General features: G+C 37.8%; 1 protein-coding gene across 1 annotated transcript in view; it reads left to right on the plus strand.

Moving 5' to 3' along the window:
* The window catches only part of RDX (radixin), a 44,842-nt gene extending 26,024 nt beyond the window's left edge, over positions 1 to 18,818 (plus strand). The window contains exons 8-15 of the mRNA XM_054651083.2: positions 1,224 to 1,320; positions 1,927 to 2,090; positions 2,706 to 2,836; positions 4,936 to 5,096; positions 6,056 to 6,148; positions 6,992 to 7,234; positions 8,212 to 8,372; positions 18,122 to 18,818. Of these exons, the coding sequence (XP_054507058.2) occupies positions 1,224 to 1,320; positions 1,927 to 2,090; positions 2,706 to 2,836; positions 4,936 to 5,096; positions 6,056 to 6,148; positions 6,992 to 7,234; positions 8,212 to 8,372; positions 18,122 to 18,158 (1,087 nt within the window). The 3' untranslated portion in view covers positions 18,159 to 18,818. The remainder of the gene's footprint in view (positions 1 to 1,223; positions 1,321 to 1,926; positions 2,091 to 2,705; positions 2,837 to 4,935; positions 5,097 to 6,055; positions 6,149 to 6,991; positions 7,235 to 8,211; positions 8,373 to 18,121) is intronic.
* Positions 18,819 to 19,385: the final 567 nt, after the last annotated feature.

The following is a 19,385-nucleotide window of genomic DNA, read 5'->3' on the forward strand; positions in this document are numbered from 1 at the left end:
GCTTTATGTGAATTACTACGCTAGACCATCTGTATATGGTTTCTTCCTGTACTTTTCACTCAAAACATTCCCTTGGGTCAGGATGAAAAGGACATTTTAAAGCTAAGCAATGTATTTAATGAGAAACATTTGTAAGAGCCATAACAGGGAGTATAGATGTTGGAGCATGAAAAACTTAGATATTTAAAAGTGAAACCTTTTAGACACCAAAGAAAATAGGTCATCATGTGTCCTGATAAAGAGATCAAATCATCTCTTCTACTTGAAGAGGGAAGAGCTGAAATGTGGGAAATATGAAGAATTTGGAAATAGAACAACAGACTTGCTCTTTTCTTTCTTTACAAGCACTTGTTAGTAGTATCTCATGTCAACAGACCGTTCACAGTGATTTGAAGTTACACATGATAGGTCAAATTCCAGATGGGAGCAGTCAACTTTAGATGTATATACTCTGTAACAAAATTCTGTAAGCCTTAATTGCCATTAGATGGCAATATAACTCCTGAAAGCAGGAAATATTCAAAATGTTCTGATCAGATTGAGCTATGAGGCAATTTTTTGGTATTTCCTGTCTCCTGATGTTAGCAATCAAATACTTAAAAATATTTTCTGATATTTATAATTAAGATAATATGAAAAAAAAGTCTGTGCTGACAGAAAAATATTTACTGTTATGCAGTTGATGCATAACATTGTAACAATTTCTGAATTTAATGCGTTTTACTTAAGATGCAAGGGAAATAAATTTAACTTGAATTCTGAAAATGAAAGATCACAAATCTGAGCTAAACGGAAGTACAGCATGGCTGAAAGTTACTTTAATTTCAGTATTTGGAATGGCAATTTCTCACATTTCAGTAGTTACTCGATTTCAAGTGAAAATACAGTTACCAATGCCATATAAGGAATGAGTACATGATCATGATGTTTAGCATCTAGGTAACAGTAGTAGAATAAGTCAAATCAAAATTTCTATTGTTACGATGCCATGTAATTTATTAAAATGTAATTAATTTGATGGAATATTTGTAAAAAGAAAAATCTACCAAAATATGCTTGAACTGTTGTTAATGTTCACATTAAAACATAGTGTTGTAAATGTAATATTCTAAATGTAGCTACGTGTAGTAGTGAGAATGGTACAGACAGAAGCCTTATTGAATTCCTGTGTATATAGAGTGCACATCCTTGCTGCTTCTAATGAGAACTTCTTCTCTCTGAAGGCTAACACCCAAGATTGGTTTTCCTTGGAGCGAAATAAGAAACATCTCATTTAACGACAAAAAATTTGTCATAAAGCCAATTGACAAAAAGGCCCCTGTAAGTAGTGTGTACAATAGCATCACTTGCTGTATGAAGAGATTTAAGTCTGCAGGCACTTGCTCTGGCATTAAGGCATGAGTAAATATTGGTGACATTTACTACTTCCACTGATAGAATAGTCAGTAATCAAAAGAAAATGTTCATTTTGAAATATGGTATGTTTATTTTCTCTCTTTTCCTTCTCATTGATACTCCTAAATTGTTATGGGGTTTTATGTCAACTAATACTCTGTGATGCATTGAAAAGACAGCATAAGATGGTAAATTCTCTACCTTTTCTTTTTGCTTTTTTTAAATTACAACAGCAAATTTCATGAGACTTTCTAGGTCAAATGACTTCAGAATAGAGTAGAAAATAGTATCATTAAAAAAAGAAATTAATATTTTATATAAACCAGCTAATTCCTGGAGTATTCAAGGCACAATTTTGAATTTAAGTCTCTGACAGTAACTAGGTTTATAGATTATGGTGTTCACTTGCTCAAAATATCAAAATACTTGTAAGTTTTCATTTAACCAATGCAAGAATGCAGTAATGCTTTGAATCCTGTCTAAGTGTGTTTTTTTAGGCTAATGGATACACTGGAATAACTTTTTTCCTAGGATTTTGTTTTTTATGCACCCCGTCTGAGAATTAACAAGCGAATTTTGGCACTGTGTATGGGAAATCATGAATTGTACATGAGGAGGAGGAAACCTGATACAATTGAAGTGCAACAGATGAAGGCCCAAGCTAGAGAAGAGAAACATCAGAAACAATTGGAAAGGTAATTAAAAAACTTCCATGAAACAAAAAAAAAAATTCTACCTTTATTAAGAAGTCATAGAATATAGTATATCTTAGAATTCTAGAAAAGAGAACTGCTTTTCTTTCTGCACTATGTAAGCAGGTTTGTGAATTGGCATGGCTCCCCTGTCTTAATATAAAAGCGTATCTTTCTTAAGCTTCCAGCACAGTAATAGTAGTTGTACTGTTGTTCCTGTTATGTATTTTGTGCAATTCTTACCTCTCTGTTGCTTGATTCGTAGGGAATTTTATACTCTATGAGTGAACCCTTTAAGCAAGTTCAGTGAAGAATGTCCTGGCTTACCTTGAATGTATTTAAAAAATACTGTTGCTATTTCTAGCCCAGATGAAACATAATGCCTAAAATGCAGATATAATTCTAGATTTACATGGTGAGCCATAACCAAGGTTGATTATCAGTCCTCTTCATAAATTGTTCTTCTCTACAGTATTTTGAAGCAGAAAAGGATTAGAACTATTTAAAATTGTCCTTCCTGCTAGCTGAGTAAACTTATAAACTGGCTACCTGCACCCAAAGAGTATAATTTAATATGTTGGAGAGTAAAGAAAAAACCTTTTCACTATTTTTTTTCAGAGCACAATTAGAAAATGAGAAGAAAAAAAGGGAGATAGCAGAAAAGGAAAAGGAAAGAATAGAGCGTGAAAAGGAGGAATTAATGGAGCGCTTAAGACAAATTGAGGAGCAAACAATGAAAGCTCAGAAAGGTGAGGTCATAGATTTCTTAAATCTAGTGACAGTGTTTAGTTTAGCTGGGTTCTTCAATTCCACAATTCTTTTTCTATGTCAAAAGTGTGTTTTGGTACTTTGGGGGGGGGCTAAGTTTATTTTACTAATAGTGGCAAGAATTTAGTGGTGTTCTATTTGATATGAGAGATATTCTTTTTCAGTGTTTAAATGACAGTGTGTGTGCTTTTGTCTGTATCTTTCTAATATAAAACCAATTTCTAGTGTAGCAAAAGTTTTGATTTAGTAAAAAGAAAATTAATGCATACACACTTCAACTCGGAATTATGAAATGCTCAAAGTGCTGAACACCTGGAGTTGAAGGGAGCAGGGAAATTAGAGGGGAAGATTCAAAGTACTTTCTCTAGGATTTTGTTGAATTTAGCTTTTAATTTGGAAATTCCTTGTTCCTTCCTCCTTTCCTATTCCCTTGTAAGATTTGAGAAATTGTCAGACATGAGTGACAAAACATGTAGGTTTCACCAATCACAGTTCTTTGTGTTTATTCACCCTGTAGAGTCCCTGCCTCCATGATTTCCCAGTCCCTCCTCTCCATGTTCTTTTTTTTTTTTTTCCCTACTTCAGGTGTGGTTCACATTCATAAAAGTTTTGTTGCTCCTTTCTTTTCTTAACCCTTGGCTTCAAGCATCATAGAGACAATCTCTGATTAACTCTATGCAAATAAATTGCATATGCCTGGCACTGCTCTCCAGCTCTACCCCTGCGTTTTTCAGTCTTTCAATGCAGAACAGGTTGGACACATCCAGACAAGTAACACTCTAATTGTGCTGTGGAATTGTTTAGGAAGAGCTATTTTGCCCAGGACAGAACAGTGTCAGAGTAATTCTGAAGGTTTGACAATATGCATTTTCTCATAACATTGTGAGCAATATAGCATAATTTCTGATGCAATACAAAATGTTAATGTGTTGCTGGTCTTTTTAGCTTTCTTTGCGCACATGGAAAAGTCTTTATATAAATGGTCTGTGTTAGTTTTGTGTTCTCCATCTTCATATGAAGATTTGTTTGAGTAGTGTTTTTAAATAATTTTATTTTTAATTTCTAGGTACTGGATTTGTAGAACGCCACATACTTGTGATGCTGTTAATTTTAATTTTATAACTGTAGTAGTAGGCCTGGGAAACCAACTGAAGAATAATGGTCACATTACTACATAACACTAGAAGTACAAAGATGAAGCATGTGTCAGCATATCTGGGGAGGTGCTTTTATAGTATTAAAGCTTGTGGTGAAGGCAAATGGATTGTTGGAAAAAAAGAATAGTTGTTTAGGTTTTCTGTTGGAGGAGTCTATGAAAGCTCTGCCTAGCCAAGATCATAGCAGAAATCTTATCACTAGAACCAGCAAAGAACTTTAGAAAGACTTTTTTTCATAGTCATCTAGTTTTTCTCATTGGGGAGGAGTATAATTTTGTCTGTGTAAACCTAACCTTGCAGTACTTCTAGATTATTACTTCTTCCTATTTCACTTAAGGGTTCTGTCCTTTAGATTTCAATATTTTGCTACACAGGCAGCTGGACAGCTATTATCTCTCCCTTGATTTAAAATTTTCCTCCTCTGATATACAAAGAATTTTTTTGACCCTTCCAGTGGGTCTTAAGTCATTTTGCTGGAGGCATGTGGTTAAATTTTCAGCTGCGATTAAGGAATCTGTCAGGCATTTCAATATGAAGAGTTTTTTTGGTTTTTTGCTTTCTTTAAGAGAATGATTAAATGTACATGAAGTATCCTCACGGTAGGAGCATGTGCATGTATATGTACCTGTATTTGGGTTTTTACTTTTATCAGTGGAGTGACACTTTTCTGAAACACTAGGCTGTCAGAAATGTCAGGTGAGATGAAGTATATCCAAAGAATATCTTAAAGTGGGGGAGAAACCAGACATGGAACGGAGCTCTGAGTGACGTGCTCAACAGCTTTTCTTAGCTTGAGGTGGTCTTGTAAATCTTGGTTAGTGTTCTAGGTTACTTTATTTTGGGCATGTTACAGCTGGTATCTGTGATACATTTGAGGAAGAGCTGGGTAGTGATACCTTGTCTGCAAACCTTCCTCTTGGCAGAGCTAGAGGAGCAGACTCGAAGAGCTCTAGAACTGGATCAAGAACGGAAGCGTGCAAAAGAGGAAGCAGAACGCCTGGAAAAAGAGCGTCGAGCAGCTGAAGTAGCCAAAGCTGCTCTAGCCAAGCAGGCAGCTGATCAAATGAAGAACCAGGAGCAGCTAGTAAGAAACTTTATTTTTTTCTTCAAAATAGGATTAAAATTGGAAAAGACAGTTGAAAATTTTGCCTTTACCTTTGATTATGTCAAATGAAGAAGTACATTGAAACACAAAAGTACTTGAGATACTGTTACAGAGTGTTGTGGGAACTGTTTTAGAAAACTGCATTAGACTTGCCACTACTTTGCAAGGCAAAAATAAAACTCTGGATCTCTAGGAGATTAAAAGATGACCACCACCTTTCAGACTGACAACACTTATTACACTCTCTTTCTAATAGTCTCAGGCTTATCCAGCTGAGAACCAGAGTAGCTTCCTTCTGCAGCCCTTTGGGAAGCTTGTTCTCTGAGGCAGGTTTGTTCTGAAGCTTGATGGTGATGGTGGAGAGTTGGTGACACTGGGATTTGTTGGGGTATTTTTGTTGCTTTTCCTCTCCTCTTGCCAGTGTTTGCAGTGTCTTCTCACACTGTGTTAGACTACTTCTAATTCAAGATTTGTGCATAATAATCAAGAAAGGCATGAAAATAGAAGAAATTATTTCTCAACTATAAATGAGCTCTTGATCTTCTGTAAACTTGGCACATAATTCTGATGGTGAGATTTAGCTTAATAGTACTGAGATTATGATTCAGATTCATAGTCTTAATGGTGGGACCATTAAAGTTGTATTAGACTGAAACAGCCTGAAATGCTAGTTTGTAATGACAGCTTGCTGTTTCCCAGCAAGCTTTGGAAGTGCAGAAGAGAAATATTTTTTTTCCTGGACGTATCTCTGTTAGGCAAGAGTACTCTGATTCATTCCCTCTGTCATGTACGCTTAAAATTTCTATTTTTCACAGAGAAGTGGTGGATGATAACTTAACTTTTCAAGCTGGATCATAGCAAAGGCTCTACTTTCTTCTACTGCAAAGCCAGACTGATACCAAATTAAAACTTCTTCTTTGTTCTTTTGTTTGTTTCAGGCAGCAGAAATTGCTGAATTCACAGCCAAGATTGCACTTCTAGAGGAGGCCAAGAAAAAGAAAGAAGAGGAAGCATCAGAATGGCAGCACAAAGTAATGAACCCATGCTGTGTGAAGTCAGAACTTCAAAAGGGCTAAGGGAAATGAGTGCGGAAATCTCACTAGAAGTCCATGGGGTCAAATCTCTCCCTTTCTGTTAGGCTTCAGAAGAGTCTTTCTTAAAGGTTTTTGTCCTCCAGTCTACTGAAGCCTGCCCATGTTTCTGTTTAACTCATTTCTTGATATTACGTAATCAAGAAGGGGGGGCAGACTCGTCACAAAGGTATGGTCAAAGATTAGAAATTGCTTCCTTTTGTGTGATGGTGAAATAGGTTGGAGCTTTGTGTTAGAGAGGAAAACCTCAGGAGTAAGGTGTATAAAATCATGAGATTTGATGGAAGGCTGAACAAAATCAGTTAACAAAGGCACGTGAAATGCAGCTGGGCAAAAATTTAAAGCAAAATAGTATCTCTTCATAAAATCTATAATTAGCTATGGAATGTGAGTAGTTGCTGTGCGTGGGTTCCAAGAGGGTTTGAACAAATTTTCATAAGTCCTGGTTAAGTATGAAATTTGAAGTCATCACCTTTGATCTAGGAAATTCCTAAGTCTTAAATTTCAGGAGGCTAGGAAAGTTGGAAAACAATTGGTATGATTGCTCTATTCCTTTGCTCTTCTCTTGTCTACTGCTGGAAATAGCTGGACCCCCTAGTACAGCTTATTTTGAGCCATGTCTGGTTTTTTCTCTGTGTCTCTATTTGAAAGTTTTCAGTGTGTAAGCTAGTCATGTCAGTTATAAAGAACAGTTCCATGTGTCTGAGAACATCTCAAATTTTTATTTTTCTGACTCTTGATAAATCATTTAAAAAGATGCTAAGTACTGTTTACTGTATTCAGGCTTTTGCAGCCCAAGAGGACTTGGAAAAGACCAAAGAAGAACTGAAATCTGTGATGTCCGCTCCTCCTCCACCTCCACCCCCACCAGTTATTCCTCCAACAGAGAATGAACACGATGAACATGATGAGAACAATGCTGAAGCCAGTGCAGAACTGTCTTCTGATGGTGTCATGAATCACAGGAGTGAGGAAGAACGGGTAACAGAAACACAGAAAAATGAACGTGTTAAGAAACAGCTCCAGGTAATGAAGATTCATAGTTGTATCAGCACAGTTCAGGCTTTGGGGTTTCATCCTTCTTTTGTGAGAAATTTCACTGATGTTATGGTCTGCCAAGGAAACAGCTTCTTTATCATTTAATAGGTTTATTACCAGTTTACCAACCAATATCATTCACAGTGTTCTAGAAATGGAGTATATAGCAAGATTGGATGTAAGATTGTGCTTTATAGCTTTAAAGTGTAAGTATGCTGTTGCATTAGCCAGTAAATGTTTCTAATAATTATATCATTTCCAGAAGTCTGCATGTTAAAGCATAATGCTTTCCTTTTTCAATACCAAAACTAATTAAGTGGTATGAACTTGCTTGGTAGTATTTATGTTTGTTTGTAGTCACTCATAGGTGTTGTAGATGCAAAAACTCAAATTACACCCATTTTGGGTTATTCTTATTTCCCTAAAACTGAGCAATTCCTCCCAGGCTAAGTCTTATCCCTCGAAGCATAATAATCTCTAGTACTGGTAGCCCTTTTCCTGGTTACAAGATGTTTATTTGGGAAGAAAACAGAAGAAAAGGAAAGCTGCTACTTTGTCTGGCAGCATTGTCTTAGTAGCATGCATGTGTAGTATTCTTGCTTGGTCAGTCACTGACCAGATGAGGGAGATAAGTCTTTAGTTACAGAAACATTGAAAAATAAGGTGGTTTTCCTGCTTTATCCTGCTGGTCCCTTTCTGCTTGGATTTTATAGTGTATGAGGCTTTTTTTAATACAGTTTGATGTTTACACTCATGTAAGGAAAGAATCCTATGCTCTCCTTATCTGTCCTTCTGCATTCCTTCTGATAGACCTCACAACTTGAGTTACTGAGGAGCACAACAAGCATTCCATAGGTTGGCATTCAAGAAATTCTTATCCAGATTGCAGAATAGTTATTATCAGAAACTCCAGAACTGTTAAAGGATTAGTCAAAGCACTTAAATTCAAATATTTTATTCAACAGGCTTTAAGTTCAGAGTTGGCTCAAGCCAGAGATGAAACCAAGAAAACACAAAATGATGTCCTTCATGCTGAGAATGTTAAAGCAGGCCGCGATAAGTACAAGACTCTCCGGCAAATCCGACAAGGCAATACAAAGCAGCGTATTGATGAGTTTGAAGCAATGTGAGAGCTGGTATTTTGCATATATGTTCCTCGTAAAGCTGAACCACCAACAGAGAAAAAAAGCAGGCCTTTGCAGATTTGATGGATTGCACCCCACTTTGCCAAAGCACTTAATACCAGGTTGACTACAGTGACTAGAAGACAAATTTAGGGGAAGCTATTCAACAGTAAGGCAGTCTGTTAACTCTAGGTTTTGGGTGGGGGGAGGGTGTGGAGGTTAAGAGCAGGGTTTTCCCCATTGTGTTTTCAGTTTCATTGTTTGTTTGGGTTTTTTACCCCCCTTTGGAAATAGGTGTGAAGTATTTAATGACTTACAAGTGTATATATTGCTTAAACATTAAAAAAAAGAAGAATGGAACTGTACCTAAACTGGATAGGTACTGTTTCAGTATGAAGTTTGAAATTGGTTTTCAATGTAGCTACTCCATTAAGAGTTTAATACTGCCCACTTTCAGTTTTGGTTGTTTTTTTCTTGTTTTGTTTTGGGGGTTTTTGTGTTTGGTTTTTTGGTTTTTTTTTTTCCCCAAGTGAAATTCTTTGGTGTTTCATGTCCTGTCATCATTGATGGTTTTCTTTGCCTACCTGTTCACAAAGGTCTGGATGGCAGGTGGTAGTTCCAGGAAATGTTTTTAAATGGAACACTACCTGTGGGCAGCGCATGGCTGCTGATAGGCTTGAGTAAGTATTGCTTTTCCTAGCTGATTCTTTTAGATGTGCAAAATGTTCCAATGCAGCAAAGAGGGAAAAAAATAAACAAAGCTTAATTTGCTATTTGCTTGTAATTATTTTATTTGCAGTAGGGAGACCTGGACCTTTCTGGCAAGGGAGCATATGAAAACATCAGTCCCAGGGAGGGGACAGTATCCTACCTCACTACTATGTACATGATGACTGGTCCTTCAAACACCATGAAAATAACTGTTTAAATTGATTGTCACTACACAGTAACATCAAAGATTGCTAGGAGACCTTACTCCTATAATTTTATTTTACTTTATTATGGATTTATAATGCTGAGTACTGTCTAACTGCCTTCTGTTGAGTTGAAATTGTAAAAGCATCTGGTGTATTTTAAAGCTGTAACCTGTCACTGGTATACTATATTCTGGGAGGGGTGTAGAATGTGTGTGTCAGTCAGTTTGGGTTTCAAATACAAAATGAAACTTCCCAGAATTGGAGTAAAAGTGTTTGTAGCTTCAGTTTTCAGTGAAGCTAGTATTGTAATTGTCATATCTGATGTCAGATTATTAAGTCCTTTCCCTCTTGAAAAGGAAACCTGCTCTTTTAAGAAATTTGCTTAGAAATTGAACTTTAGTAATAACTTTACAGTTAATGTGGACTTCAGTTGCTCCCTATGTTAGAGTACCCTAGTAAATATTGACGTGGAAGAACCTAGGTTTCTCTGAGGATGGTTCAGCTTTTTTTCTGTTTGGTATTATGCACTCATAAATTTACACTCATCTATTAAAATTTGCCATTTTATTAAACTTTTTTTTTTCATGCACAATAGGTCTAAATTTCTCATGAACAGTCTGACTAAGTTTGTTTTTTTATTTTGCGGTAAAAGTTTGGCTATGTGGGGTGACATCATGAAAATTAAATAAAGATACATTAATATATTTTTGGTTTGTGGGGCTAAACATATCTGCTTGACCTTGAAGACTGATGTGCAGATGCTGTGCACATGCTTTAAAATGCTGCTTGGTGGAAGTTGGTGTTTCAACTTGCAGTGCATTGTAAGAACAGTTTTTGTTTCACAGGCTTCATACACCGAAGCTTAAGCAAATTTCTGAAGTATTTAAACAGTTTGGCATGGCAGGTGAAATACTGTGCTTCCAGTGAGTTTTCATTTTTCCCTGAAAAGTGTGCACTAAGACTGATCCATCAGTTTCAGTGTTTGGAAAAACACCAGTAAAGATTGTTGTTCATAAATCTACAACATGTAGAGTAGGACTGAATGGATTCGATCCATTTATAAAGCTGTGTGATTTTTTTTTTTTTTTAAATTCAAACAACCAGGAACAACCATTTGTAATACAGGTTTTCACAATGAACAAAGTGGTAATAGCTGCTGTCACCAGCAGTTGGGAACACTTACTGGTGCAGGAATACTAAGAATACATCTAATGATTACTCAGTGAAGTAATTTTCCACATGCTTTTTCCTTTAGCATCATGTTTTGTGTTGTACAATTAAGCTACAATTACATCTACTATTTTGGATAACATTCATTGGTTAACAATAAAGAGATACAGTTAATTTCTCTGAGGTCCATTGTTGTTATTTAATGCCCTTTTTTTTCTGACCGCTTTACTGAGCACAGTCCAATAGCCTCTCTTTCCAGAGCAGTGTCGAAATCTTGATCTTTTTGTTTCACACTCTGGTCAGAATGAAATTTAAAAAAATCAAATTGTACCCCTAGAGAATTGTATTTTGCTTAAGAAATTACCACATACAGTTAGGAGGAAGCACTGGTGTTTGCAGTTCAAAACAGGATGTGAATCATCACAGCAAATTTGCTCTCTTGAGAACAGAGGGTAATTTGGCCATAGAAGAGCTCTGTGGGTAATGTAAGAACTTTCAATCACTGCCTACATATTGCTTAGCCCCAGGTTAAGTGAAATTTATTTTAATGTGTCAATATCTTAATTATTGTTAAACCTTGATCTCTTTGTTTTTTGTTGTTTTTTTTTTCCTTTTGATACTGTACCTTATAGTATACAGTGCTGTCAAACACATGCATGGCCATGTGCTTTAAACAATGGCAAGTTAATGGGCTTTTTCATTTCTCTAATACACTTGATAAAGACAGGAATAGTCCCATCTAAATAGGTGTACAAATAATCTGCTAAAATGTTCTCACATGAATTAGACCTTGTCTCAGGTGCCGTTCCATTCTCTCGAATTTGTTTGGCCTTGCACTCAGTACAAGCACGTTGACCCTATCTAGTGCTCCATAGGGCAGAATTGCCATGAGGAATTAAAACTTGGTGCTTGTAAACATGCACATTTCTAGTTTGATATTTCCCTCTGCTGAAGCCTTAGCTCTGAGGTTTCTCACTTGTTAGCGAGGTTAGAGAGCTTCTGCGTAGGTATGTAGCTTCCCAGTAGTGTGGTTGAAAGGGGAGGCAAGTGCTTTGAAAGATTATTTTTTCAAAAATATGCTCTTGAATTGGAGAAAAAAAGATGCAAAATAGAGCCACTATTTGCAGACTATTACAATCAAACAGAATGCCTCATTGTGCAAGAAGATGTTCTGTCTTCTTGAGGTAGTGTGTTCTACAAATCCAAACCTACATTTTCTGTGACTTGTACCAGTTTGGAAAGCATTATAGTACTTTTGCATTTTTCTTAAGACATGTTCTTTAGGGTTTTTCAAATTACCTATTTTCAAATTGCCAATTTGAGCACCTCTGAGGAAAAAGGAGGTTTGTTCTAAATGAGGTATTTCAAACTTCTGAATAAAAAGTACCACAAATATTTTCTCTAAATTTTTAAAATATAAAGATTAATATAGAGATTAAAATAATTAATTAAAACCTTTTGCTTTTGAAGAGGAACTTTTATGCAAGCATTTTCCATGTCTGTTTATTTATGGATAATCTAAAAAGTTGTTCTGCCCAAGACATCAGGGGTTTTAACAACGATGATGTATCCAAGTGGGCTGAAGTATTTGATCCTGGTGTTTGTAAATATACTAAAAGTGGCAACATGAAATTGAAAGCTTCCTTATGAAAAAACAAAGTTCACTTATTAATAGGAGTTGTCTCATACACATAATTCAATTTCTCTTGGCTGGGAGATACATTTTTAAAGAGAATCTTAATACGTGTCAATGTATCAGCATACAAACTGGTTATTTCTTTGACCCCCCTGGGGCACGTTCTGCTGTTTGTGCTTGTAGGTGGAGAGTACCTGCTTCCCAGTGGGAATGCTCTGCTGCCTGGCTGGCTGAGGAAATGCTTCTGGCTGGTGGCCATGGGCACCTGCCAAGCACTGTGTCCCACTGTTCCATTCCCAAGCAGCACAGTCCAGTGCCTTTCCTCCCCACAAATTGGTCTGCAGGCAGGGGAGTTCTGCCTGGCTGCTCCTTTTCCTACTTTGGGGACCCAGTCAGCAGCAAGGGGCAACTTAAAGCTGAAGGGCTGGTGTGATGATAGAGGGCTCAGTGAGGGGAGAAAACCCCATAAGCAAATGTGCACTACATGCCCTTACTGGCTCGTTTATTTACTTGTGTGAGGACTCCTTTTCAGTGTAGTCTGATGGCAGGTGTGTGACCAGTAATCTGTTTAACAATTTTAGTAGCCAATTTCCTGGAGCAAGTTGTAGTTTTCATTTCACTGAGCTGAGTCTTGATCCATAGGCATAGGCCAGTTGCCTGATTTTATTTTGATTCATGGAGTTTGTCACTTGTGTTCGCTTTACTGTCTGAGTTGATGATCTGCCACTTGGAGTGCTATTAAATAAGCTTTGCTTTGCTTTTTTTTTTTTTTTCCCACCCAAGAGATTGCTGCCATATCAAATGTATATGTTTTGTTCAATGTGAATGAAGTGGACTCACCAAGCCCAAAAGACTTTCTCACCAAGCTATCAAATTTCTTCAGAAGAGACCACAACACTTGCAGCAGTGCCTCAGGAAGGGACAGATTATGCCCACATAGCTCACAGTTTAGGGAATGACAAAGTTAGCAGGAGGAAACAGAGCATTTTGAATTGTTGGTATTCCATGAGGTGTTTATATTGGCTTTTGTAAATAATATGTCAAGAGTGTTTCTGTTCACAGCAGTAGGCTTTAGGCAGCAGAAGAAACGAGGGGAGATGGAAATGCACATCAAAGGAGGCGGCCTGCTTGGTTCAAAGGTTCCTAATGCACGTGTGCATAAGAGTTAATGTTTCCTGTGCTCTGGATAAGTGGATCAGGTGAAAAGAGATCAAGCTCAGAGGTAGGATAATTGCACTGCTTTTTGTGCTTATTTGTTTTTCTTTTGTGGTTTTTTTTTTTGTTTCTTGGTTTGCTTTTAAGGTACCTTATTTACAGAGGAGGAGTTGCCATTATTTGAAGGCTTTTATAAAGCCTGCTGCTCAGCACTAAAAGGTCTTGGAGTTCTTAAGGCCATGTGCTCCCAGCCTGGCCTCTGTGTTATAGTTGTAACTCCCTCTGCAGTGTGGTAATTTTGCCCCAGCACGTTTCTGCAGGGCCAGGAGCTGTGCACATGCAGGGTTCTGCTGCCCCACTGCTTGTTGCAGCAACACGAAACCCATGTGTGCCCCTGTGAAACAGTAATCGCTCCACAGCCCTGCGGCTGCCTACACTCAGCTCAGTGGGATCTTATATCCACAGCTCCCTACAGCCTCAGCTTTCACACCTCTTATTCACCCTCCATTTCTTCTTTAAACTTGATACAGTATTTAACTTCTTCATCTGTGGCTTCAGTAACGTTCTGCTGAACTAAGCTTATGGTGAATGGTTGAATACTGTGTCAAATACTTTCTTAAAATATATCAATGAGCCGCACTTTTATTCAAATAGTGCTTCTGATTAATTAATAATCTCTGTGAATATGGTAATTGCAGTTGTGTTGCCAGAAAGAGATTCATTTGCATTGAGACCGAGGCACAGAACTCTTCTGCTGAGTGCGTTTCAGTCTTCAGCAAAGTTGAGAAATAGCATCCAGAATACACAGATGAGTGGATCCTGATCCCGACTACCTTTATTGCTGGGAACAAATTCATTTATATCCAAGTGATTCAGTGTTTGAGATTCAGGTAACCTTGTTCACACATCAGAAAAAACTCTAAAAAATTTAAGAAATCTTCACACCATTAATCAGCACTCCACTGTTTTGTTTCATGTCCTTGATAGTGTTTCTTCAGTTTAATTCACCTTTTGAATTCTTGGATCTCTTCTCTTGAGAACAGTGTTTTGGACATCTGTCTCACTGCTCAGTGCCAGTTGTACTTTTCCATACCATTTGGAAATGCAGCTCTTTCTTCTTTTGCATTTGGGATCTTAGTGTTGTTTTCAGCAAAGCCAGTGAACTCATCATCTTCAAATTTAGAACTATTACTGCTGCTTCTCAAAATAGTATTTTGATTAATTTTGTGTGCATGTTCTCTTACCAGACATGCATGGCATATGCCACCTTATAGCATAAATAATTGTATTGACTAGTTAATAATTGCTGGTAGCTTTCTGGAGAAAATGTCAGAAAACAAATATGTTAATGTAGAATCTGAATCATGTGTTTATACCCATGAGGTTCAGCTTTGAGCCTAGCTCTGCTCACATGCACAAGGGAGTGTGTGGGAGAGAGAAGTTCTGTGCTTTCACTGTGTAGCTCATCTCGCTGTCTGGACTAGGCAGGAGAAGGCATTGGAGCAGGATGGTTATTCCTGCTCAAACAGCAGAGCTGTCAGGCACAACTGCATGGTGCTGCAGCTTTGCTTTTCTGCACAGCAGTTGTCCTGGATGTAAAAATTAAAAAAAAAAAAAAAAGAAGTGGCCATGAAATAGTTGGCTTTTCCTGTGGAGTCCTAAATAAGGCTTATTTAGTATTATATTCCTGTCTGGCTTGAACCTTCTCTGCAGGTCACTCTTGTAAAAGCTGAACTCCTCTATAGCATAAGCACAGATACCTGAGAGCAGGAGTCAGGGATCCCATGGTTCTTCAGCCTGCCCTGTTGTCCTGATTTAGGGCAAATTTGGGAGAAAACCTCCAAAGGGGTTCCTCTAGAAAGCAAATTCAAGTGGCCCCTCCCCCAGCTTGTTTGGGGAAATATTTCCTTGGAAAAAAGTGGAAAAAACTGTTTATTTAACAGGCAAAGCACTGACCAGCACAAAAAAAAACCCAAAAAACCAAAACAGTATTAAACAATAAAACCTCTTGCCACTCCAAAGAGATGACAAACTCAGAAAGTCCCCTTTGTGGGCTGTAGCTCACTAACTAGCTAAAACTAACTAAAAAGCAGAAGGAGAGCTCTGTCTTGCTGTCTGTCCATCTGTCTGCAGACAACCCAGTCCAGGAGCAGGAATGTGGAGTGAGTGCAGCTTCTGCAAACAAACTGCACACTTCTTCTCTCCCCCCGCTTCATTCTCAGAACAGTCTTGAAGGTGCACAACTTATTCCTGGGCTAAACAGACAAGTGGGAATACGAGCATCATAAAGTCACCCCAGGACACCTCTCTGTAAAAAACAGTGACAGGAGTGGGGGAAAAATACCTGTCTCTATTCCTTGTAATAGAGGGCCATGAAAAAAGAAATTCTGGAATTCTACTTCTTTCTAGCAGTGGCTTCTGTATGCTTTGGGATGGTCCTTTCATATGTGCTTCTCCCTGTCTTCTTTGAACTGGTTCTTGCATCTTACTTCTCTTTGCTGCTTTACTGCTTGGTTTTGGTTTTGGTTTGGGCTTGTCTTTGTTATGTTGTTTTCTTTTTCTTCTTGCTAACGTGTCATGTCTTTTATTTCATCTGAAGAACAGATTTCAGTTTACAGCACTGACAGTTTCAATGCAATTAAATAACTTTGTTTCAATATGAGAATGCAAATTAAGATAGGGAAGGAAGATGTTGCATAATTATTAGTTCAAAAACATTGTGAGGGTAAGTTTAAGCTTGCAGTCCCAGCAAAAAAATAGGGTGCACTTAGCTAACTAATTAGACCTAAGGTGAAAAATGGAGGCAGACAGCTAGGTATGACAAGGTAGAATTCTCAAACTAAATTCACAATAGAAAAGTACTTTGGTAAAACTCATGTGGCTTTTTATTTATTTGCACTTGCTGGATTATTTTGAGAGCACTGGAGAAGAAAATATTGAATCATTCTTCAGTCATATTTTCCTTAATTACTTCTGTTGTGTCTTATTCTACCAATTTAAGAGTAAAAATGCTTTTTTTTCCTCTCCAGCAATTTTGTAAAATTATCTTTCACCTATGACACTGAAATTATCTTTGCAATCTGGAGCTTAATGGTAGAAACTATTTTCTGAGGGAGAGGTATCATGATTTGTTTTGTGTTTAACTGAGCTTGATAATTTATATGTATGTATATATATGCACATATATATTAAAAATGTATAGATAGCATGGTTAAACTGGAGATTTCTAATAGAGCATGTGGCATCAGGCCTTGTAATGGCTGTATTAAAGTGAAATGTACAAGTTGCTACTTATAGGAAGTTTGGTCTTGAATAGTTTGGTCTTCAATAGCTTTAAAAATGAAACTTTTTAAAACTGTGTTTAAAGTACAATTTAAAAAATATCACAGCAGACAGAGTGAATATGGTTCAGTTTTGTTCTTGATCTCAGAATCAAATCTACTTATCTGCATGTTTGATTTTAGCCACCTGTGAAGGCCAGCTGTTCCTGGGGATCTCTTGGTACCAGGAAACATTTCACTGGTTTCAGTGGTGCCTTCCCAGCTTACGGTTTCACTCACTGACAGAAACCTGTTTCTTCTCCCCACCCATGTCCAGGAATTGCTCTCAGACTTTTAAAGCACCACTCTTAACCACATGCCTTATTTGCTTATGGTCAAGCCCTGGAAGTTCTTGCTGACTTTCTGTGCCAGAAAAGGATTTGTGAGGGAAACAGGCTGTGGTATAGAATTTTGATGTTCCTACATGTTACATGCTGTACCTGCACTTATAAATGAAAAAAAAAATCCTATTGAAGGCTTCTTTGTTTTGAATAGATGCTTATTCCCCATGCTTACTAATATCAAAGAAAATTTGGTTATTTTCTGTTTTTCCTGATTAATTTTGAAAAGTATTATGATATATTGCTACTTACAGCTGAAGTGTTTCTTGCTCTAAAACAATCAGAATGAGATGTTCACAACGAAGGTTCACATAGGAAGGTTGAATATAAAATACTGGTTATTCTTTGCCTAGTCATAATATATTTAAGGGAATCATTCTCTGAAAGGAAAACAATTTTCAAGCCACTTTAACAATGTTTTTCTCTACATGGAAAATATAAATTTTTGAAATGTGTCTCCACTCAAGTAAGTTTTGACTCATTGTGAAGATTTCCAGCAGAAAACTTTAAACTTTAGGAGAGAAATAAATTTGAGAGAGATTCTTTATGCTGTCCTCCTTACCTTTTTCTCCAAAAGGCTCATGCAAAGGAGCAAACCGAATAAACTAAATGCCAGAGCTTACACAGCAAAACAGCACGTGTGCTGTGCTAAAACAAAAATATGTCTGAAATCATACTGGCTGTGATTGAATGTTCTACAAATATGTCCTATATTTGGTGTATTTGTGCACAAGGCATTTCATTTCAGCCATCTTTGGGAGCAGTTTTAACAGAATCTGTGTTGCACTCACGTGGGGTTTGTGTTACCTGCAAGAGCGGATTGGTCCTTAAAAACTACCCCCTGGGTGGATTTTCAGTTAGGTTCTTTGTAATGCTAAAATTTGATAGCAAAACTGAACTGCCATGTGCAAAAATTTGGCGTAGAAGAGTACGTGGAGAGTTGGACCTGCTCTTCAAGCTGAAAGCCTGTGAAGTTGGGTTCTGGGTGTCCCTGGGTGCCTTGGCCATAAGAATTGTGTGTTTCTGAAATCACTGTGTTTCTGATGCTCCCTTGTTGTGCTGACACCTTAGGAAAAAGCTTCAGTCAGAAGTTATATATGGAATAGCTGCAGGAAGTGAAGTATGGCTCATATGATGTTGCTGCATATTTCTGTCTATTGTTTAGTATCCTTTTGCTAAATCTATTTGATCTCTCTGTGTCTTTCTGTGCAGGTTACAAAAGTGCGATCTCTTGCAACCCTTAGGATAGGAGCAAGGTAAAGATCTGCAGAGGACCTGGGGTCTGCCAAGGCCTGCTATTGCACTTCTGTAAATCTGGACAGTGTACAGTGCTTTAACTTAGGTACCTGGTCTGTGAAGAGTTTTTGGAAGGACCAGGAAATGCTGTTACAACATTTCATTAGTGTTTGATTCTCTCATGGTCTCTAAATCTTTCCTTTGTTGTCTTTTCCCAGGAGAAAATTAGCTATTTGAAATATTTAAGCTGTTGTTATTTCCAGGAAAACAGGAAATAAGACTAATGTGTTAATCTTTACCTTGTAATGGGATGTGCTAGAGTAATGTGACCCTCCAGAGTGCTTGGGGCATCCTGTAGGCTTTGTCCACAAGTGATGTAGTGTGGGAAGCCTGACTTATATCCAGCCTGGGTAAAGTGAAATGACAGTAGATACTTTCCAAGTTTTATTGGTTTTCTACACAGTTTCTAATAGCCTTGATGATACCTGAACAGTGTCAGATAATTTTCTAATGTAAAAATCCCAGTTTAATATGTCTGTATATACATTCCCAGTGTAAGCACCCCGTTGCTCCTTGCCTTTTTGTATGCTGTCAGGATGTGCATACTGTGTATACATATCTGCTGGACTGTGCACCCTGCACAAGAGCCTGAATAAATGGGTTTTAACATTCATCCAAAGAATCACTATTCATTTGATGATCAGTGGTGCTAGTGGATTTTCTTTACTTCTTGGAGAAGGTTTAATTCATTTTGTAGCACCAATCCAAAGTGGAGTTTCCAGGTAAATATCTGGTGCTATGACCAGGTAAGCCAATGAGAGGCTTTATTTACAAAGATTACTCTTGATGAAGGAAAAGACAGCTGGTAATTAAGGAGCTGTTAAATGAGTAGATGGACACCCAAATTATTCTCAAATCCAGCTAGCAGCACCGGGAATATACCAAACCTTGGTGTATTCCTCAGAGTGAACTTCGTGTTCCTTGCAGTGCCCTCTTGCACAGTGGCCTCCTGTATTGGGAACAGTGCCAGTAGATCCCTCGGAGGACGTAGATCAGAAGCAGCAGCTGCCAAAGCCTCTGGCATGTGCCCAAAATCATTGGATGATAACTGCCCAAGGAGGAAGCTGCCCCGGGGCTCTGCAAGCATCCCATGGAGCTGGGACCTGCCTTGGAGCTGCTGCTGTGCCTCCTGTAGGCAGCACCTCTGGCAGAGACCTCCAGCTTGGCTGAGGGAGGAGGG

Source organism: Agelaius phoeniceus, chromosome 2 (genome assembly GCF_051311805.1).
Source record: "Agelaius phoeniceus isolate bAgePho1 chromosome 2, bAgePho1.hap1, whole genome shotgun sequence".
Lineage (NCBI taxonomy): Eukaryota > Metazoa > Chordata > Aves > Passeriformes > Icteridae > Agelaius > Agelaius phoeniceus.